This window comes from Equus quagga, unplaced genomic scaffold, assembly GCF_021613505.1.
Source record: "Equus quagga isolate Etosha38 unplaced genomic scaffold, UCLA_HA_Equagga_1.0 73442_RagTag, whole genome shotgun sequence".
Lineage (NCBI taxonomy): Eukaryota > Metazoa > Chordata > Mammalia > Perissodactyla > Equidae > Equus > Equus quagga.
This window is the reverse complement of record NW_025802777.1, coordinates 6,049,063-6,072,838: the sequence shown is the minus strand read 5'-3', so window position 1 is coordinate 6,072,838 and position 23,776 is coordinate 6,049,063. Positions and strand designations below refer to the sequence as shown.

At 37.4% G+C, this 23,776-nt stretch overlaps 1 protein-coding gene across 10 annotated transcripts in view; it reads left to right on the top strand.

Moving 5' to 3' along the window:
- The window catches only part of LOC124234272 (dual specificity tyrosine-phosphorylation-regulated kinase 1A), a 138,260-nt gene that overhangs the window by 87,792 nt on the left and 26,692 nt on the right, over positions 1 to 23,776 (top strand). For 9 of the 10 annotated variants that reach the window (XM_046651523.1, XM_046651530.1, XM_046651521.1 and 6 more), the window contains 4 exons: positions 11,430 to 11,626; positions 17,341 to 17,460; positions 19,490 to 19,678; positions 23,089 to 23,236. In XM_046651523.1, the coding sequence (XP_046507479.1) occupies positions 11,430 to 11,626; positions 17,341 to 17,460; positions 19,490 to 19,678; positions 23,089 to 23,236 (654 nt within the window). The remainder of the gene's footprint in view (positions 1 to 11,429; positions 11,627 to 17,340; positions 17,461 to 19,489; positions 19,679 to 23,088; positions 23,237 to 23,776) is intronic. The other variant, XM_046651524.1, reaches the window with a different exon arrangement.

Here is a 23,776-nt window from a genome sequence, read left to right as displayed (position 1 = left end):
ATGTGGGTCCTTCTAGTTGTGGCATGTGGGACGCTGCCTCAGCGTGGTTTGATGAGCAGTGTCATGTCCGCACCCAGGATTCGAACCAACGAACACTGGGCCACCTGCAGCGGAGTGCGCGAACTTAACCGCTTGGCCACGGGGCCAGCCCCTGTAGCATATAATTTTTAAAGTAAAGTATTAGTTTTCAGTTGTTCAGAAGTTTGGTCACAGTCATTTAAAATCACTTATCAGTTAATCGTACCTAAAATTCAGTAGCTTGTTTATTTATTGCAACATGTTAATAATCTTCATTTTGTGTTGGCATTTCTAAATCTTCTGGTAATGGCAGATTCACTTTACAAATGGCAGATTCCCATTTATTAAGTGCCTGTGCTCAGTGCGTTAGGAACAGTTACTTAGGGAGCTTTGGCCTGTGCTGAGCTGTTCTAAGTCCTGGAGATTCAGAGGTGAACACAGCTGGAGGAGGGCCATTCTCCTGCGGTTGACGTTTCCGTAACGTTACTGCTCTGGGAGGGAGACGCGCTTCTGATCCACCCTCAGGCCCTAAGGAGCCACCAGGCTGAGTTAGAGAATCAGCGCTCTTCATTTTCTTCAAATGGCTGGATTTGATCTCTTAGAAGGTTTAATCTCACCTCTAAAATTTCTCTGGAGACGTTGTATATCTTTGTTTCCCTGTCTTTTGTTTCAAGCCTTCCTCCCCCACATTCCTAGAAATTAAGGGCTCAAAGGCTGCTTGACACCTTGTTGTCTACTAAATGGGGAAAAATTGTATTTAAATAGGTTCATTACTGATTAACATTTGTATATTATGGATACTATAAGAGAGAAGAGATTTCTTTTTCTACTTGGGATTTTCATGACTACTGATAACCTATAAAATACCACGTGGCTGAGTGGTTCAGTTGGCATGCTCTGCTTTGACGGCCCAGGGTTTTGCTGAATCAGATCCCGGGCACGGACGTGGCACCACTCATCAGGCCATGCTGAGGCGGTGTCCCACATAGCACAGCCAGAAGGCCCCACAACTAGAGTGTACAACTATGTACTGGGGGCTTTGGGGAGAGGAAGATTAAAAAAAAAAAAGATTGGCAACAAATGTTAGCTCAGGTACTAATCTTAAGAAACAAAACAAAACAACCAGGTGGTATTATCTACTTTATTTTTACTATTTAAAAATATTTTGTAATATTGGGGGAAATATAAATTTACCCATATTACATGTTGTACTGTGTACAGTCTAATAATTTATGGAATCCAGCAGCTATATCTTAAGTGACTATTTTAATCTTTTTTGTGTTCCAGATTTTATTACTAAAAATAAGTTCTTGACCTCTTATTTCAGCTGTAAAAGTTTGGTTTGCCTTTTGTGATTGAAAGAGTTAAGGACCCATTTACCATAGGGTTAAATAAGATTTTCTGTAATCTATTTGTTGAGGATAGTACAGTACCTCAAAAATAACATGTACTTGTTAAATAGAGAGTAAATAAAATGCAGGGTATGTATACTAGTCTCAAAGAGTATTCTTTTTAGTTCTTAAATAGAGTTAGTGTTCCACTTTGTCTCCTCTAGTGGCTCATTAGTAATTTATCTTCCTAGCTGTCTAGCTGGTCTGTCTTGGTGGTTGCTTGAGGGCTCACTATGGACGTCCCGAGTTACACGGTCGTGCTCCCTCATCTCACCTCTCCAGGCCTTGGTGCTATGGTTGTCATCTGTTTTACTTTTATATGTGTTATAAACTCCACAGTACATTGTTATGTTTGCTTCAAACAATCAATTCTCTTTTAAAAATATTTATCATTTTTATCTACATATTTACCATTTCTGGTACTCCTTATTCCTTTATGTAGATCTGTTTCTTTCTGGAATCATTCTCCTTCTGTGAAACTGTAAACGTTTTTTGAGTGCAAGTCTGCTGTTGACAGGTTTTTTTCCCTTTCATTTGTCTGAAAAAGTGTTTTGCTTTCATTTTTGAAGGATGTTTTCACTGAATATAGAATTATAGGTTAAAGGTCTTTTTCTCTTCCATCATTTTAAAGATGTTGCTTTGTTTTTGTCTGGCATGTATGCTTTCTGATGAGAAGTCAGTGGTTCTTCTGTATGTAAATGTGTATTTTTTTCCCCCTCTGGCTACTTTTACAATTTTTTCCTTCATTGCTGGTTTTTAGCAGTTTGGTTGAATGCCTCAGATTGTGTGTGTGTGTTTATGTTTGCATTGCTAGGGGTTCATTGAATTTGGAACACTTTTGAGGATTATTTCTTTGTTAAGTTTTCTTCCCCAGTTGCTCTCTCCTTCCCATTTGATTCCTCCTCCAAACGGGAACGTTAACTTGGTCTTGTTCTGTAGGTTTTGGATGCTTTGTTTATATTTTTCCATTATGCTCCGTACGTGTTTTCAGTTTGGCTAATTTATGTTGCGTTGTTTTACACCACATCTGCAGTGTCCAGTCTGCTGTTGGGTCCATTCAGTGGATTTTTCATTTCAATGTCTTTGGTCTCTAGAATTTCCATTTGGTTGCTTTTTATAGTTGTCACTTATCTATTATGATTTGCCATTTGTTCTCTTATTTTGTGTATGTTTTTCTTTCTATTTTAAAACATTTCTAATACCTTTTCTTTGCTAATTTTGTTATTTTTGTCATTTCTAGGTCTATTGATAGAATCTTTCCTCCTGAAACAGGCCACATTTTCTTGCTTCCTTGTACGTCTAATGATTTTTGATTGGATATGAGCTTTAAGAATGCTAGGTTCTTGAGCATCTGGATTTTGTCCTCCTTTAAAAAATGTTGAATTTTGTCCTGGCAGGCTGTTAATTTGCTTGTAGATGATCTTGATCCTTCGATGTTTGTTTCAGTTAGTTTGTAACTGTTAGGACAGTTAGAAGGCAGCCTTTACTAGAGGGCCAGGTTAGCCCTCTTCCTAAAGCGTGGGTTTTCTGAGCGCTCTGTTGAGCGTCTGTAGTGTTTGTCAGGGTTTCTCCATCCGAGGTGATTGGAACACTTACTGTCTCCCAGTCCTGTGAGTTCTTGTAGATGTTCAGCTCACAGTTCGCTGGCAGGTGTTCTTTGCCTGGCCTCGTGGACCTTCGTCCAGCACCTGTGCAGCTTAGTATTGGCCAAGGAGTCATGGGGAGCCTGGGTATAGATTAATGGAGCTGCTTCTCTGCACAGCTCTCTTCTTTCTGCTGCCTGCCCCGTACATTCCAGCTGCTCAGTAGCCTTGAGCGCTCATCTCCAGCTCTCCAGCTTAGCGAGCCCGCTGTGTTCTCTTTGGGCTCCCCCTCTCTACGCTGTACTCTGGCAGTTGTCTCCAGAGAGAGCACCAGGGTGCTTGTGGAGCTCACCAGTTTCTCTTTGCTCAGTGATCCCAGGTCTGCACTGCCTGTGGTCCAGTGTCTGAAAACAGTTAGCTCATGTGTTTTGACCAGTTTCATAGTTGTTTATGGTGGGTATGCTGGTTGGTACCACATACTCTAAAATGGTCAGAAGTGGAAGTCTTGTGTTATAGGCTTTTAAGGATAAATGTTTTTATCCCTATCCCGTTGTTATTCTTGACAATTTAATAGACCAATTTAATATTTCAGACCGAAAAACCTGAACATTTATGTCTTACATGAGTAGTTTCATTGTATTTGTAGGTAATTGAATCTGCTCTTTCGGCTACTAGGTTAAAACGTGTGTGTGTGTGTCTACACATGCATTTTGTAGTGACATATGTTGGCCACTAACAAGAGGGTAATAAGAAATCAGTTCTTTTGTCCTTATCATTAGATAATTTACAGAGTTCTAACATAGTTTTGCCTTAATGTATATATTTATTTAACACCCAGCATGGAGCCAGACACCGTGCTATGTGCTTGGGATGTAAAAATGAGTAAGAGAAATTGACTGGCAAACAATAATTCTAGCCTGTGCTATGATTAGACTATTCTTTATTTCTGACTCATGAGCCCTCACTTTTAAAATACTTCCTTCATCCTTACCCCTTAAAGTCCCCTCCTTCTCTCTCTCAACCATTCCTTCACATTCTAAATATTCTTGATAGATTCACTTCATTCTTTCATTGAACAAATATTTATTGAATGCAGGCCACGTGCCAGGCACTGTTCTTGGTACTAATAATGTTGTGGTGAACAAAACTTACTCGTGGACTTATATTCAGTTACCCTCTTAATTGTGTACCTTTATTTCCAGCCTTCATTAAAAGTGCAGTTAGCTATTCCTTTAACATTTTACTTCTCCTTCATTATGGGTATGTCTTGTTACTAGGGACTTTGCAGGTTTCTTCCCATGTAAGGTTCATTTCCCTCCCCTCATTTCTTAGGGAATTGTGTCTCAGAAACTTTGCCTCATAAGAGTTTCCACATTTGGATGTTATAGTTTTAATTAACTTGAATTATTTTCATTTATTTTTGTTCTTTATTATTCTTTCTCTTTAAAATCTAATGTGGATTAATACTGTCACAAGGATGATTCCCTATCAACATATTAATGGGTGAGTATAACAAAAGGAGATCCAAGTTAGCTGCAAGCTGAGCTAGGCCTGGGTCTTACATCAGAGATCGGTGGCTGTTACTCTCACTCAGGGTCTTCTCGCAGGCTTTTCGATTTGCTCTCTCCTCTGTGTCTCCGTCTGCCTTTGCAGTCTGATCGTCTCCCAGCCTCTGAGACCCGTTCATGGGCTGTTTCTTTGTAGAATTAGTGCTGATCTGTCCTAGTGTCACGGTCCGTAGTTGTCATAGTTTCTTGCTAGAACATCGTAACTTCACTGGAGTGAGAAAGCTACTTCATTGTTTTAGTAAACTATTTATTTACCAACAAAATTTTAAAAAGTTACAGAAACATGCTTATAAAAGATCTATATAGTTCAGAAGGATATAAAAATGCAGATAGGACCCTACATGCATACTTCTCTAGCTTGCCTTTTATACTGTTTAGCAGCAATTTAAAATGTTATTGTGATGAAATTGAACTCCAAATAATGATTTTGAAGAGAATTTTGAATTAAATATTATAAGTTCATCGTTAAATTACAACATCTGATACTGCAAGTGTGTATTGTGATATATTCTTGGGCTTAAATAATCTCATAGCTAATGTTTAAATCAGTTGAATAAGGATTCTGTATAACATGGTGGATGCCAGGTTGAACCACATGAAATTGCTGTTTTGTAGGCTAAAGGAGGTCTGCTATCAGCAGTTTCATATAGTTCAACCCAGCATTTATCGTCATCGTCGTCTATTATAGGATGAGCTGATCCTTTTTCTCATTAACATTTGAATTAAAAGGGAAGATGGAAACTTTCAAAAGAAAAAAACCCTGGTGATTTGCTTAATTATAAAATCAGATTGACAAGGAATTCCCTTATTAGTGTGTCTTCTTGGAGTCTTATCATAGAAGAAGAATGAATGAGTGGGTGCTTGAAATACTTTATGGCATTGTGGGAGGAAATTAAACTTGAGTCTCTTTTTGGATTTCATACATAGCAGTTGAGCTAAGAAAGGAGACAATGAGCCTGTGACAAACATTCCGATATATGGACCACCATAGTTACTAGGCCCCATAACTAGTGATGTTACTAAGTAATTATGATAGATGGCATAGTAAATAGCTAAAAAAGGTCCCACAAGTGAAAAACATAATTATTTCTTATTAACCCACATTCAGATTACCTACGGTAAATTTTGAAAAGAATGTCAGATTATTTGTCACCTAGCATAGCACCCTTATGCATGGGAATGTGTATTAGTCTTTTTTTTTTTTTTTAATCTCTTTAGAAAAAACCCCCACAAACGACATAATCTAAGTAGGAAAGTAAATCTGTTGGAAAAGAAAAGTCCTGTAGTGTATTATGTGTTCAGATTAGAGCTTATTTTTAGATTATATGCCACTTGCGTTAGTTAGAAAATAGCTTTCTTTTGCTAAGGTTGAGCCATTAAATTGTTTTTCAGACGCTATTCAAAGCAGCGTTGGCATCATCTGGTGGCTTGTTAGAAATGTAGACTCTCAAGCTCTGCCCTGCATCTGCTGAATCAGAATCTGCATTTCTCACAAGGTTCAAAGGTGGTTTGTGAGCACGTTAAAGTTTGAGAAACACTGTTATAGACCATGAGTGACCCTGTCACCCCTCACAAAACAATGGCACAGTAACTTCTCAGTAAGTGCTTGTGGAATTTAGTGCACATGTTTGACTGGAGCTAGATTCAGAAAATGAAACAAGTATTTTAGGAGGATGGTTATAACACTAATAATCAAACAGCAGCTATCCATTTCTTTGTAATTCTTTCATAGCTATCTGGCTATCGTAGTATTATCCCTCTGTCCATGCAAATGTGTCCTTGAGTCTAATTCTGTCCGTGCTGGATGAGTGGTTGTTGTCTTGTGATTATGCGTGTGTGTGTGTGTATACATACATACACAAGTCAACAGTAGTATACAAAATGAAAGGAGTAATTAAATTTTGGGGAGTCGAGGATACATAATGTATGTTGTAATGTATTAAGATAGCTAAACAATAATAAAACAGTTTGTGTGTGGGGGGAGGTGTAAAAACTTGAGTCGAGCAAAGGTAAGAAAGGAACATAAAGCCGTTGGGATAAATATGTATAGATTAAACCCAACTACATACTGTCTAAAATGTAAGGAAATGGAAAGGTTTAAAGTAAAGGGATGGACAGAAGACATACCATGCAAAGATTAAGAGAAAGTTTGGTGAAGCTGTACTAACGTCAGACAAGGCGAAAAGCATTATTGGAAATACAGAGGAGCAGTTTATAATAATGACAAGTTTTATTCATCACGAAGATGTAACAGCTCTAAGTTTATGTAATCCAATAACATAACTTAAATGGGAGATTTTTAATACACCTCTCTTGCTGACTGATAGAACTAGATGAGAGCAGAAATAGAAAGCACTTAGAAGATACTTAATAAGATTAATACACCGTTGATTAGACTGATCACAAAGAAGAAAGAGAAGGCCTCATTAACCAGTCTTAAGGTGAAGGGGATCTCACTACAGTTATACCTACTTGGATTGAAAAGCTTCTAAGAGAGGACATTATGAAGAACTTGATGCCAGTGTATCTGAAATTTAGATGAAGTAGACATACTATTAGAAAAACACAGCTTAATGAAACAGACACACCAGAAAATACAAAATCTGAATAGTCCTATAAAGGAAATAAACCTTTAACTGAAAAACCTATGCACAAGGTCCAGATGGTTTCACCAGTAATCTACCACAAAATGATAATCACGGCCAAATTGTATTCCAGGAATGCAAAGTTAGTTTAATATTCAAAAATCAGTCAGCGTATTTCCCCACATTAACAGATTAAATTAGAAAACTCAGCGTCACTTCAGTGGATGCAGAGAAAGTATTTAATATAATTCAGCATTCATTCATGAGGAAAAAATTTTAGCAAACTAGGACTAAAAGTAAACTTCATTAATCTGATAATGGTTATCAGTTAAAAATCTACACCAACTCCAGTACTGGAGAAATGTTGAAAGCTTTCTTTCTGAGGTTGGGAGTAAGGCAGTGGTACCTCTATCTCCTCTTTCACTCGTCACTGTCCTGGAGGTCCCAGCAAGTGGAATGAGGCCAGGGGGAGAATAAAGATCCAGAAGGAAAGAATGAAATTGTTCAGGTGCTAGTAGCTACTTATTAGACAGTGCAGATAAATCCATCATTGCAGAAAATTCTGTTGGACAGCACTGTTTACTAGAGACAATGCAGTTTCAACCAAAATGCCAACATAGGTTTGTTTGTTTTGGTAAATTTGATAAGCTAATTAATTCTAAAACATATATAGACATGCAAAGGTCTAAGAAGAGCCAGAATATTCTTGAAAATCAAAATTCTCTACTAGATAGTAAAACTTCTATAGCAATCATGATTTAGACAGTGTCTTGTTCTTGTACAGAGACGTAAGAAATTGAGGTAAGGGGGCTGGCCCCGTGGCCAAGCGGTTAAGTTTGTGCGCTCAGCTGCAGGCGGCCCAGTGTTTCGTTGGTTCGAATCCTGGGCGCAAACATGGCACTGCTCATCAAACCACGCTGAGGCAGCGTCCCACATGCCACAACTAGAAGGACCCACAACGAAGAATATACAACTATGTACCGGGGAGCTTTGGGGAGAAAAAGGAAAAAATAAAATCTTTAAAAAAAAAAAAAGAAATCTAGGTAAGTCTGTATCCAGTAGAGCAGAATAGAGAATCCAAAAACAGATCCCAGCACCTCTGGGTCTGTGATTTATGATAAAGATGGCCTTGCAGAGCAGTGGGGAAAGTTTGTCTTTTTTTTTTTTAATAGGTTAGACATTCGATTTATTTATTTGTTTATTTTTAAGATTTAAAAAATTTTTCCTTCTCCCCAAAGACCCCCAGTACATAGTTGTGTATTTTATTGTGGGTCCTTCTAGTTGTGGCATGTGCGATGCTGCCTCAGCATGGCCAGATGAGTGGTACTAGGTACTAGGTTCGCACCCAGGATGCGAACCAGCAAACCCCTGGGCTACTGAAGCAGAGCGTGTGAACTTAACCACTTGGCCATGGGACCGGCCCCGAAAGTTTACCTTTTTAATAATTGGTTCTGGGTCAGTTAGATGTCCATTTTTTGGGGAAATGAAACTTGATTCCCATCACACCCATACGCAGAAATCAAGTCCAAGGGTATTGCCCATCTCGATGTGAATGGTAAAATCCAACTTCTAGAAGATAACATAGAATTTCTCCTTGACTTTGGTGTAAGGAAAGATTTCTTAAACAGACATCAAAAGTACTAATTCTAAAACAAAAGTTGATAAAATTAAGAGATTTGTTTTCACCAAAAAATGCTGTAAAGAGAGTGACAATGCAAACCACCTATAACTGATAAGGGGCTTGTATCCAAAATATATTAAAAAAATAGAATGGTTTTAATTTTAGAAATTTGTCATGAAAAGACTTTCTTGATAGAAAAATGGAAAAGCAACCTGAATGGGCGTTTCACATAAATGGATATCCAAGTGCCCAATAAATAAATGGAAAGGTGCTCATAGTCACCAGGAATGGGATGATGGCTGTGTTTTTTTCCCTTGTCACAAGTTCGATTGCTGGTAATTGTTTAAGCTATATACTAATGATTTTTGCACTTTTTAAAACATAAGTTTAAACATAGTATATAATAATGACATTTAACCAGAAGCTAGTATTTTAAAAAGTGCTTGTCATGTGCCAGGCTCCATTTTGCACGCCTACTTGTGGTATCTCATTTAACCTTCGTAGCAAACCTAAGGGAATAGTGTTACAGTGGTTAAGAAATTTGCTCTTCAGAGCCTTAGTCTTTTTATTTATAGGAGCTATTTATGTATCAAGGACCTCAGTCTTTTTCATATATACTTATATTCCTTCCCAGTTTTTTGTGTTTGTAACATGCAGGTCTAAAGCCTCCCTTTCTCCATTGTTTGATGTTTGGTTTTCCAAATTTTTGATGTTGCAAACAATACCAGGATAAACATTCTTCCCTATCTTTGTGCATGTCATCCATTATTTCCTTAGAAGAAATTCCTAGTTTTTTTTTTTTTAACTAAACAGTTGCTCCACATAATTAAATTGACTGAATATATTTTTTTATTATGAGTAATGAAAAGTTTAGAAAAGTTGTCCCATCTATTGTCATAGGAACATTGTCCTTTTTCTTACTCAGATATTTATTAGTCATGTACTAATAAGGACCTCATGGTATAGTAAAGGGAGGGCACAAACTGAGATCTGAAAGCAGTGCTAAGGTGGGTGATATTCAAGTTTAAGTAGAGGTGGAGGACTTGAGATTTGCATTTTAGAAAGGTCTCTCTAACCTTTTTATTGAAGAAATGTGGAGTTGCAGATGGGTTGGGTAAAGACAGAAAGAGCTGTTAGCAATCTGTTTTAGTCATCTAAGTGAGAGTGGGGTAGTGGAGATGAAAAGAAGAGGTTGTATTTAAGTGTTCTTTAGGACATGGAATCAGCGAGGTTGGCTGGCTGTTTGCGTGAGGTTGTCTCTGGAGGAAAACTCTAACATGACTCCTGGAGCTTCGATTCTGGTTGACTGGGTGGAAGCTGGTGTCATTTGCTGTGCTAGAAAATAGAAGTGGAACTTATATTTGAGGGGAGTTGAGCTTTGTTCTCTTCAGTTTGCAGAGTCCATGCAACATTCAAGTGGGGATTATGTGCTCCACAAGAATAGGTACTATCCTTTTCATCCTTTACTGTTCATGACAGTACAGTAATTGTGGGTTTTAGTGAGCCATATATTAATAGCCAGAGCTGTTCTAAGTCCTTTACATGTATTAAAGCACTTAACCTTTACCACAGCCTTTTGAGGTACGTATTATTATCATTATCAGGAAATTAGGTGTGCAAGGCCACACAGCTGGTACACATGGAGCTGAAATTTCAAACTGCAGCAGCCTGGCTGAGGATCTGTGCTCTTCACTGTTGGTCCACTGTATGTGTCCAAAGTAGACTTTAGAAAAGCACCCTGGTGCTGAACAGTATGACCTCTTGTATGGTGGGAGTTAGCTGGTCTTTTCAGGAAGATAAGCACAAGTATTCTGGGTCCAGAGTTGGTTGATTAGGGTTTTAGGCTTTGCCTGTTTGGCTTTAGTCTGTGATTGCAAGTTTGGTTTAATATAAGAAGAAAGGTCTTTTTTTCTTTTTTTCAGAAAGAATTAACTCGTTAGTTAGCCACCAAATACTTTTATGGACCAAAGTGTTAATTTTCCATTTCTATTGTGAAAATCATGACCATGGTCCCAGGTTACCTGTGGGATGATGATTGACTGTTTGTTCTTAGGGAGAGCTTACCAGGTCTGGATTCTCTTAGGACTGTGTTGGAAGAGTCCAGAGGAGTTCACCGTCCTGTGAATTAGTTTTTGTTTATTGTATGCTCAACCTTTAATTATCTGTGTCAGTAATGAACACCATTCGGAAAAATCTTTCACCTGGTTTGGGGGATGCTGGGGATGTTGATTGCTCTACACCTGGCAGATGCAACGCATCATCTCAGCAGTGTTCTTTTGAATTGGTTACTAAGGGGCTGATCCATTGTAGAGGCCCTTTGCAAGAATTCAAAGATTACTTATGTAATGTATGGTTCTCAATTGCTGAAAATCTCGTATGTGAAAATAAGTATTAAAGGTTATTGCTATTGCTTTACAGAAAGATTTAGTTAAGATTTTCTTTTAATACAGATTTATAGATACTCATTTTAATCACTGTGTATATTTTATACTATTTAACATACAATTGTTATGTTGAGTGACATATTCTTTTTTTTTTTTTAAAGGTTTTTAATACTATTGAGCATCCTAAAGTCTTTATTTAAGGCACTATCAGATACGTCAAAAGATACAAACATCGGATATGAATACATCCTTTAAACCTCACTTCTTGTCTTCTCGTAGGAGGAGAGACTTCAGCATGCAAACCTTCATCTGTTCGGCTTGCACCGTCATTTTCATTCCATGCTGCTGGCCTTCAGATGGCTGGACAGATGCCCCATTCACATCAGTACAGTGACCGTCGCCAGCCAAACATAAGTGACCAACAGGTTTCTGCCTTATCTTATTCTGACCAGATTCAACAACCTCTAACTAACCAGGTAAGTTCATGACATATCAGAAATGATTTGTTGGAATAGTAGTTTATTCCTTAAAATGGTAAAATAGTAAATAGGCAAGATACTTTCATGGTTTTCATTGCTCCGTGTCCCATGAGATTCTGCATTGACAAACTATAATGTTAAGAAGTTTGCATTAAAAAGTTTGTGGGTGTTTTAGTGTGTATTTCACTTAATTAAAACACTCATAATCATAATCACATTTTCTCATTCTATAATAGGGAGAGAAAAAGTTATTTCTAAAGAATATTAAAATAAACTTGTCTTATTTTTATGGAAAGCTGGTAAGTAGAAAAACACAAGTTATAGGAAAACAAGTCAGATTCTATTATAGTGAACTTATAGAGCTGATTTTATGCTGTTATAAACTACTTTAGTACACATTTATAAAAATAAATACAAAACTCCTTAAAATTAAAAAGAAAAAACTGTAATGCAAATTAACCATGCTGTTCATTCTAACATTCAGACTAGAGATTCAGTAATTTTTCATAAAATGGATAGAGAATAAATGCTGAACTCTCTTGATATATGTACATATATGCATAGATATGTTTGTGTATGGTGTATTTTTAATCTCCTCCTGAATTAACTGCATCTAATACATCGATTTATGGTTTGGGGAGGATTTTTTAGTAGCTATAGTTGTAGTCAGGTTCTTTCCCCACTGGTATTGAGTGTGTGATGAGTACTGAAAATGACGGTTTTTCCATGTACCTAGGAATTTAGTTTGCCATTGTTTTATTTAGGTCTTTAAATAGATCAAGTGATGATCAAAAACTTGGAAAATTTCAAAGTATATCTTATATTGGATTATTTGAAGGAAATGTGTTTTCTCTAATTCAGTAATATATGGTTTTAATGAGCAGTTGGCTGTAGTTAAGTAGCATCATTATTAGGGCCACCATTGTATGTATTATAAGATTTTGTCAGTAGTTGAACTGGCTAAATGTATATAGCGTGTGGATAACATTCGCAGTTAAATAGTGAGATGAATTATAGCAGGACTTAAGAATTTGTTTTATGCAATAAATTGGGAAGTTGTATGTAGGAAAGTTGAAGCAGTTGGTCGGAATGTTCAAGTTTGGAAAGTGTTTGTGTACCAGAAGAAAGTTGTCTGGACATCCAGAAAGTAGTAATAGCACAATGATCTGTTTGCATTGTACTTTTAAGAAACAAAGTATGTTTGGATTCATTTTCTTGCTAGTTTAAAAGCAGCCTTTCAGGCAGGGTGCCTGTTTTTAATCTGTTTTACAGATTACGGCTGAAGGGGCTGAGCTCCCATTTGTGACTTCTCCAAGTGTGTAAGCAGTATTCTCTGGGGTCCAGCCCAGGCTGCTTTCTTCTTAGATACAGTGTACTTTGAATTCTGACACCTGGCATCTGCAGAGGGCTTAAAGAAATTCCAGTCCTTTCAAGTTATTTTTATGGTTGTATTATTGTAGTAGATAATTTAGTTAGCAGAGTACCTATTTTTAGATACAGCTAACATCTTATTTGGGGATTATTTTAAAATAAGAGATAATTCACTTACTATTTCCATTTTAAGCTGTAAAATATTTTTAAGGATTCATATGATGTAAAAAGACTGTCTTTTAAGAAATAATATTCAGCCAAGTATGTCTGCCAAACTCCAGAAATTTCTGAACCTAATAAGGCAGTCAGGGTAGAGGAGATCTTTCTTATAACTGAAGTGTAATACACTAAAACTGATGTGTGCTGATGTGGCATGGTCTACAAGTCATAAGACGTGAACTCAAGGTCTTGACTCATGATCTGGTTGTATGACTTGAGTTAGGTCACAGACCCTGCTGTCCTTGAATGAAAGATTGGGACCTTAGACTAGACTCCCCCAAAGTACTTTCTAGCTCTAAACTTTTGTAATTTCATTGTTTGATTTCCATTGTTTGTTGTTAATATCCTTTAAAGAAGGTTTATTGTACAAGTAAATTGAAATGAGCTCCCTTTAGCATTTTATTTCTGGTAGTTAATCTTTCTTATATGAATGTTTCATACAAGTTTAAACACAGTTTTGTTCAAAAGATAAATTTAGGAAATGAGAAATGTGGTTAAAGTAAGTGTAGAAAAATATGATTGGTGTTTGGAATGCTGAATTTCTTTGGGCTGTTAGAGTTTTCACAGTGCCTTTCGTAGTTCTTAACTGTACTAGTCCTCTGGATGTGTGTTCCACACGCTGCTCAGCTTTGTCAGTAGCTCTTGCACTAGCCAGAACGGCAGAATATAGTGTTTCTAATTCTTCATTATATGTAAAAATATGAGGTAAATATAAATAAATTGGATAATTTTAAGCTATAAAATAATTTTTTAATAAAGTCCTGGGGCTTACACTTTGGAATCATTTGAAGGAAAAAAATGCCCCATTATTTTAGCTACTGTAACTGATCTAAGCAGGAGGTGCAAACTGCTGGTTTTCTTGTGCTTTGTGATCTGTGTCTTCACACAGAAAGGTCAAGAGATGTGAGCACTGGAATGGCTTTTTCTAGCTCCCAGCCAGACAACCGAGGCAGCAGGACGGTGTCTTACCAACTTTGCTTTTTGCAATGAGGACACTGGGGTAGGGGGACGACTAGGCACCTGCAGCTTGGTGAGCTGAGCTCCTGGGTCCTCTGAACACCGTGGGCTTTCTTCCAACTGTGGAAGGGAAGAGGGGAGCTTGTGCCTTACTGTCTGTTCTTCTGACTTTGTGACTGTAGGAAGCAGGAAGTGGAAGAGCCTCAAATGCTTCACGGCTGGCTTGAGTCCTGGTGGAGATTTGTAACTGAGTATTTGGAAAAGTTATTTTGTAATTCTGGATTTGTGCTTATGGCAGCACAATATTGAAAAACAGAAAATTTGGTTACGTAATGTGAAATCACAATGAAAATTAGTGAAGAGAGTGTTATTTAGTTTGTAGAAATTAATTTGTTCTTTCCATATATTTTGAGCACCTACTCCGTAGAAGGTGCTGTTTGAAGCACTGAAATACAGTCTGATCTGAAGGCCAGTTTTTTGTGGACAGAATGCATCTGGTTTATATATACGGATGTGCCGTGAAATAGTAACTTCTATTGCCAGAAATATATAAGAAAGTTAAGGTATTTAGAATTGGCTAATCGATTTGGCCCTGTAGGCAGAGTTTGGCCAGTTGTGGAAGAGGTTAGTAATGTTCTGTGAAGTGCCAAGCACATAGCACACACTCAAGTGTGGAAAAACATCGTTACTCGGTCAAAATTACGTTCATGTCCAATTTCATACGTGTACTATACATTTAAAATTGTCTTCTTGATTATGTGATGTTGATGTTTTGAGTGAATGTAATTACTCCTGGAAAGGCCTAGTAACTGGTTCTTGTTTCAGATATTTGAAATACCTGTGGAATTATAAATGGGCAAGTTAAAAACTTAAACGCATTCACAGTTTTGTATGTAACTAGTTTTAATAAATACATGTTTTATTGGATTAATTATGCATGACTCAGTTATTTGCCCAACAAATAGCCCAAAAATGACTCAACCAAGAGGGTAAAATAGAGGCCTAAAATTGATCGGGAGCTCCTGGCCTAGAGTTGGGGTTCAGAACATGAGATTAGGTGTGAGACGGTCTTAGTTCTCATCTCACCTGTATTCTTCACTGGCTCTAGGACCTCGGTCAAGTAATTTGACATCAGAGACTCAGGTTCTTATCTGCAAAATGGTGACAGGAACATTGCTTGTTCTCATGAGATTGTTGAGAGGATTACATGAGAGACATGTAAAAATATCCACACTCAAAACCATGTGTAGCAAATACTTGCTACTACTATTTTTATTTTATTATTTTTGACTACTTAAGGAGTTTGTTTCTAACACTAGTTACACCTTCTATCAACTTTGATCACAGCGGTAGTGAAATATTTTGCTGATGCAGATCGTGTGAAACCTCAAAGCAGGACTGCTTTCCAGTAGCCGAGAAAGGTCTGGTCGAGCAAGTTACCTGCGTGAAACCAGTGCCAGGGTCTCACAGAATTAAAAGGGAAAACCTCTTTCATTACCTTCGATGCCTGTGGCATTCATTCACAGGAAGATAATTGACATGCTTATTACTGATATTGTCTGTTCGTTAAATTAAGTCTCCAAGGAATAGTATAAGAACAAAATATTCTGTGAGCCTCGCTGTACCTATTGTTTATATTTAGAAAAATAAAACAGTATACATTTGAAAGGTGGTAATTCAGATTTTCTTATTAATTCCTGCTGTCTTTTCAGACAGATAGTTATAATCACAGGTTCCCCCCCCCCCCCCAAACTTTATTTGGAACTTTAAGAAGGAGGATCATGAGAAGAGATGATAATTATTGACTTAATTAATACAGTAGTGCAGTGGATTTCCCATCTGGATAGCAACAACTCTTTGAAAGAGTTTGTGTGTGGATGCAGAGGAAGCTGATGTCACTGCTGGTCTGAGAAAGCGTGCCTAGGGAACTGCACTGATCACTCCGTCTTTTCCTTCCTCTGAGGTGGGGTTTCTTTCCTGTTCTGTCCGCTCTCACCTTGCAACCCTCCTCTCTTCTTTTTTGTTAGTGTGAGTTAACTTGGTTAATCATCACGGGACCCTAGACATTTTTGTGAGGCCTTGGTATGATGTGTTTACTGTCACTCTGCTTCTCAAATTGACCCAAGTGTCCTTTGAGAGGGGCTGTGTCAGGGGTTTCTGACTCAGTAGATTTTACTTGCATAAATGTCTATAAGAGCTAGACAGGAACCCGAAGATTGCTAGTGGTAGTGACTGTAGGTACCTTCATGTAATTAATTGGTTTTGAGGCTCTGTTGATTGCAGGAAGCCCTGTTGGGAACCCCTTAACTGAGGTATGACACGTGGTGGAAGAGTGGGGTGAGAACAGCAATCCAGGATCTTGCACATGATAGCTGCTCCATTCCTGCGTGTGTGTACAGAGGGTGTTCATGTCCCTGCTCTGTCCTTGTCTAGCAGGAAGCTCACAGTTGAACTCTGACTGCCTGTTGGGTGATGAAAGAGATTTGGTTCAGGATTCGGGGTGGGAGGGATTAATGGCGTATGGTTGACATGAGTTTTTTAAAAGAAAGTTTCATTAGCTTTAAGGTGTCCTTTGGAACTTATTTGTGGTCAGCTCCTAGCGTAATTGTAAGTAGGGATATTGGTATTATGGATCCATTTGTTTAAACAACAAATATTTATTAAATGCCTACTGTGGGCGAGGCACTGTTTTGGGCAAAAGGAATACAACATTGAACAAAAAAATCCATGCCCCAACTGGGTCTTGAAATCCTGATCCTGTCTTGGGAACCTGAAAGTTGGGTTTGTCTCTGTCTGCCTGTTGTGAACCAGGTCAGGATTTAGAATAATTCAGAAGAAATTTTCCTTGGACTAATTATGTGTTGCAGAAGCCCTCTTGGGCAGCATTGTGCGTGTCTCCTGGACCAGGGGCATGCCGGTAATCCCACTTTTTAATTTGGGGAACAGGATTGAAGCCTTGGGCAGCTAGGTGTATTATCTTCTAATTTCATTTATTTGTTCCAGTGGTTGTCTTCATTGGAATCCAGTTGAAAGAGAGAAGTGAGAGAGGACGTATCATCTTCTAATGTGGATGTCTTTTTTTAATATATGTACACAGGTTATGGAAGAGGGAATTTATACCAGTGCAGTATAGTTAAAGTGCTAGTCTTTTCTGTCTATTTAAGGTGATGCCTGATATTGTCATGTTACAGAGGCGGATGCCCCAAACCTTCCGTGATCCAGCAACTGCTCCCCTGAGAAAACTTTCTGTTGACTTGATCAAAACATATAAGCATATTAATGAGGTAAGACTATTGATTTTTTGTAACAGCATCTATCTTGCAACAGAGCAGGGAAACAATTTATTTTGTGACCTATTTAAACACACCAAGTTTTTTTTATTCCCAGTGATGGTCATATTGATGATTATTGTGAAGACTGGTAAGCTAATGATGTATAGATAATATAATCATAATTATCTAAAAGAAATAAGATACATTAACAAAGACTGCAAAAAATTAAGATAGTTGTGGATAACTTCTCCCTTTTTTCAAAATTGTATTTAATTATATGCTGAGTTATCATTTCTTTAATAACTCTTCTCCAAAACAAGAAAGGAGAAAGGGAGGGAATAATCACACTATAAAAGTCTGTAAGTGTTAGAATTTTGCTTAAATTTTACATATCTGTTTCTACTCTTAGCATGGATGCCAGGAAGCTTTGAGATATATTTAATACACAGTTAACAGGCATTTGGCCCAGTTTATTGGATCTGTCTATCTTTCTGTGGTTTTAAATTGTCTTTTTTAAGTTTTACATGTGTTCTTTTATCTGTGTCTTTCATTGTAAGATATCTGAAAACCTCTCTTGTGGAAGTAAGTAGGATAAAAAACATAGAGGGCACTTTGAATTACTTATCTTTCAACTTGGCTCTTTGTCTCCAAAAATTATTTTTCTGGTGTCTTAGACCTTTGGCTTGATTGCCGTTTGCTTCTAGCCTCAACTCTAGCACCCTAATTAATTATTAAATGAGCTTTTCTGGAGAAGAGATGTGTGTGCTTTCTCTCCTCTTTTGGTTGGAACTCTACATCCTTTCACATTAAAGGCTTATCCTCTGCCAGCTTTAGAGCCATTTAACTATAAAGATGTTCTTCTGTATGTATAAATTTTATAGCAGTTTGATGCTGTTATTTGCATTACTGTGTCCGTGTGGCAAGATCAAATTAGAATAATCCAATGAGGAACATTTCTGAGTTGGCTTTTGTACACAATGTATTATAAAAGGTGTGCAAAACCAGCTTTTGATTATCTGAAAATATCTGATGAATTGTTAACAATTTATTAATGTCAGTTTGTTACTATCTGATAAATTATTTAAAAAGCTACTGTTAAACTATTAACAGTAGCTTTGTTGAAGCTTGTTTTTAACTGTTTTGCCACCTTATAAGCTATAGTTTTTCTGATGTTATTCTACGCACTGTAATAGATAATTTCCTCAAAGTTACTTACCAATTACTTGGACTATTGCCTAGTCCATCTATTATTTTTTACTGATCTTAGAAACTATTTTATAAGAAAAACAGATATAACGAAAATAACTCAATCTGTGATCAGCCACTAGGTTTATGGCCTTCAGTGTCGGGGAGGGAAGGGAAGTGGAGGGAGTGGCTATTTTCAGTAATTGTTATGTTATTATAGGCTTAAAAAATGGGCATGCCTCAGAGGGCTTTTTTATATTAGTAAGACATCAGTTCATATACATTCAAACTTTCGTTTTTAAAATCCTTTGCCTTAAGATCAAATATAAAATTGGGACTGACTGGAAGGAGGCATGAGAGAACTTGAACATGAGAAGGATGAAAATAGTTTATTTTGTTTGGCATTTGTTGATTATATCAGCACGTACATTTTTTTAAGAATCCCTCATATTACACTCTTAAGGTCTATGCCACCTTACTGTATATAAATTATACCTTAGTTTAAAAAATAAAAGTAAATTGGGTCCTGTTACTCTTCTCAAATGGGACCAGTCACTTAGCATCTCCTATTTATAAAATATATAAAAACAATTTTAAAGTGAATTTCACTGTAGACATTTTTTCGTTGGTTAAAAATTGGTGTTATTGGTGTTATTCTGTAATTCAAATAGCAGCTATAGAACATTCTTTTTATAAAGAAAATAGTTTTTTAAATATTTGTTATAAAGAATAAAAATTCATCAGTTTCCTACTGATGACAGATTTGTCTTATATGTACTCTTGATATATTCCACCTCCCCCCAACTCCCAATAAAGATTTAAATTGTACAGTTAACACTGTATATTCTCATTTCAGGTTTACTATGCAAAAAAGAAGCGAAGACACCAACAGGGCCAGGGAGACGATTCTAGTCATAAGAAGGAGCGGAAGGTTTACAATGATGGTTATGATGATGATAACTATGATTATATTGTAAAGAACGGAGAAAAGTGGATGGATCGTTACGAAATTGACTCCTTGATAGGCAAAGGTTCCTTTGGACAGGTAATTTAATGGAAAATGCTGAATTTCATAAATTAGAAGGAACTTGTTAGTGAATCATGTTGTTACACCCTTTCCTCAGTAGTGTGCTTTCAATATTTGTAAATAGATCTAAACAACAGATATGTATTTGGATTATCATAGTTCTCTAAAAATAGTAAAATTCTATCAGCTATAAAAAATTCATTAGACTTTTTTTCCCTTTGCTTACTTTCTGTAGCTACCAAGTACTTTACTAATGACTAAGTGGTTGGTTTTAATCACTAGTAGATAGGATTACCTCTTTTATATGGGCTTCGTATGGTCTACGGAAGGTTCTTCATTATGTGTGCTAGAGAGAATTACCTTCCTGTCTGATATTCCTCTTGAAAGAGAAAATAATTGCCATTTTCAGTTGCACAGCAGGTGCCCTCTCACTCTTGGAGGCTTGGAAAGCCAGGGGCTGTGCCCTGGATTTTTCTCTCAGCTCCTCTTCTAACTATATCAGGCCTCCCTCTGAATGGGCAGGTGGTCTTCAGGACTTCCTGGTCCAGACCTCGCAGCATTGGCAGTTCTGATACTGTGATGGGGTAGTTCTGAGGCAAGGGTTCGCTCAGGCAGCTTCTACCAGGAAGAGTGCAGAAGGAACTCCAATGGACCGGATAGTTTCTCTTTGTTCCTGGCTTCTTCTCTCCACTCAAACTCTCTCCTCCTCACCTGCCCACCCAACCCCAGTACAAAGCACAAAACCCTAAATACCTGAGTCTCTTCTCTCCGTTGTGCCCGGATCAAGAGCTATCAGCCCTCCGTCCTTCTGCTTTTAAAAAGCTTTCTCTTCGACTGTGGATCCCCCAACTATTCCCGCTTCAGGTCGCCCTCATCCAGTCACAGGGCTCTGTTTTGTTTGAGGCTTGATTTACTGTTAATCCCAGGCTCCTTTGCCTTGCAGCCTTTGTGCAGTGGGTCACTTATTAACCTGCAGTCCAAATACTTCTTGTGACTTTGCTGGCATGGGGATAGAATGGGGCTCAAAATGACTTTGCCCGAACTACCTTTTTAAAATTTTTTGTATTTGATGTTTTAAACTGTGAAACGTACATACTCTTACTTATCTGTTCCTGCTCTAAGAGAAAGCCAAATACGCGTCTTTCAACCTGTGAGGAAAAGTTCATCATGTGTCAGTCTAATCATGCTTAGGACAGAAAGTGTACTCTAGGGCATTAGCAGCCACGGGTCTAGACCCGGAAGAGTCTCAGCTCTTAGACTGGTGAGAAAATGTGAGCAAGGTTGTTAGAAGACTCTGTAACTCTGGTGTGGGTCTACCAGGCCCTGATGGCACGTGTATAATATGTCTGCCCCGGTCTGTGATTTCAAGGAATTTTGGTAATTGTGCATAATTCAGGGACTTTTTCCTTGATCTGTTAACCACTTTTTCTTCTGAGTCAGGGGTTTCCCAGTGTTTTGGGACTCCCTCTTTATGAAGGTATTACTTTTTTGTCAGAAGCAGCCTCTGGTTCTCTGTGAGAGCCTCTTAAGGAAGGGCGTGTCTGAGGTCAGCTCTTGCTGAGGCTCTGAGCCCCTGTGTGACAAGGATTGCTGGCTCCACCTTGGCGATTATGCCAGTGTTTAGACAGTTGCTCTCAGCAGGACAGTTTTCTAACTGTTAGGCTGTTGACCACGAAAATGGTTGCCATATTGCCTACTCTCTAAACTTGTTTCTCTAAATACTCAGTCTTTGAGCCCAAAGTGATTTAAATTTCCTCTAGTTCCTAAGAGCAAATAAGCATAGTAAACCTGTGAAAATATAGGCCTATTTGACGTCCAATTTTGTGTACCCAAGTAGACTGATGCCTCCCTCCTAGGCTGAGGTGTGTTCAGGTTCAGGGCTTGTCATTCACCAAATAATGTCTTCCACACTGACTTGGTCAGACTTTCAATTCTCTGCAGATCCTTATCACATATATGGGGCTTCTTCATTTCTTTAGCTAGTGGTTATCAGTCCTGATTGAACATTGAAATTTCCTGGGAGCTTTGGCAGGGGCGGGGGGCAAGGGACTGATGCCTAGGAGCTAAACCCATTAAATTGGAACCTCTGTGACTGGATTCTGGACACTGGTATTTTTGAAAACTGCCTATTGAATGTGTAATTCAGGGTTGAAAACCATTGCTTGAGCATTTAACCCATTAACTATTTGCTAAGTCAGTAAATAGTTGGGCCCTTTGTCCTGGAGACCACTGGGATCCGGGCACTGAACTGCAGCTCTTGATATAGTCAGTGATAGTCGGTGAAACAGAAGAATATCAAAACCACTTGGTCACATATTTACATGGGTAGCTTCTGATTTGAAAGACAGTAGATAGTACTTTTTAGAATTGAGTGAAACCAGAGATACTGCATTTTTCATTCCAAGTTTGATTTCAGCTGAACTGTTGATAATCTGTCATTGGCAATATATTTAACCTTGACTCGTGTACGGCTTGGAACATGCATTCCATTCTCTTCCTCTAATCCAGTGGTAGTCAACCTACACATTGGAATCACTTGGAGTTCTACTTACATCTCTAGACTTACTGAATGTACTAGAAAATCTATCTAAAGCTATTACCTATTCAGACTGAATATATTATAAATATAACAGCATTTATCAATTATAGTAGTTGTTTATGATTTGTAGAGATATAGTTTTCTTTTATCTATGTATTGATTTCCTAATTTTTATGCAAATCTCTTTGTTAATAGTATGAAACTCCTTTTAAATAAGTAAAATTTAAAATGAGAAGTGTGCATGGTGGTTTGCTCTTGAACACTTCACTTTGCTTAGCGTTGATTCTCATTTTAAAACTTACCAAAATCCCCTAATTATAGCACTTAATTTATATCATGGAACTTTCCTGGTAATCTGTTACTTGCTTTTTTTTAGTGTCAACTAATTCTTCTGTTATATACCTACATTTTTATCTCTGAAAATCTCATTTAAAATTAGAAGGTTATTTCCATTTTTAAGATGACTTAGAACCTTTTAAATATTTCACACATATACTTGAGATTTAAACCAGGTTTTTCTCATTAAAAAAATAGTTGAAAGTATTGTTTTATAGTGTTATTTAGTAAGTAAAGGTGAAAAACCAAAGCACTTGTCAAGATTCATGATTTATTACTAAAGAAGGAAAATATTTGATTTTAAGAAAGTTATCTATTTTGTGGCTATTTAGAAATACTGTAGGGTGCAAAAGAAATTCAGTTGGAAAATGACTTAGAGTGACAGTAAAGTAGTAAAAGGATGATAGTGAATGGAAACGAACAGGATCTCTTCTAGTTAGGAAGGTCACAGAGGTGAGAATTAGGTAAATGTACAGTTAAGGTGAATTGTAAACTGTTATGAAATTGTTGCCATTAATGAAGTAGGAAATTACTCATCCTTTTTGTCTTTTAGGTTGTAAAGGCATATGATCGTGTGGAACAAGAATGGGTTGCCATTAAAATAATAAAGAACAAGAAAGCTTTTCTGAATCAAGCCCAGATAGAAGTGCGACTTCTTGAGCTCATGAACAAACATGACACTGAAATGAAATACTATATAGGTAAACAAACACACAGGCAAACCAACAGTGTGCCCTCAAGCAGACCAGAAGTTTGAGTTAATGGTTGTTTATGAAAAATGTTGATTTTATCTTAAAGTGGTTGATTAAAAATTCAACTGTTTATTTCTGTTGGAGGACATAGATGTGTGTAAGTTACTTGATTTGGCAGTAGTATTCTAAATCTTTGGGAATGTGCATTCCAGGTGGTGTGCAGTTTAGAAACAGAGGAGAGTAGTGTCTTTTCTTGCAACTTAGAAGTGCTGTTTGTTTTCTTTATTGATGCACGTTTATCCAGAGTCCTCTTTCTGGTAACTTTAACCATTTCTCATATAGCTCAGAAATTAGAAGTCAGCTCCTATGTTCTTAATGGTTATAGAACCATTTTTGGAATGTCTGACACAAGATCTCAGGCTCCTGCCCAGGCTGTTTGTCAGTTTCGCAACATTAGAAGCTGTTAGACTTATTGCACCAGAAAAAGGATAATAGCCACTATTATTAAACTCCTACCATACTCCTTGTGCTCTTCTCCCATCATCTGTA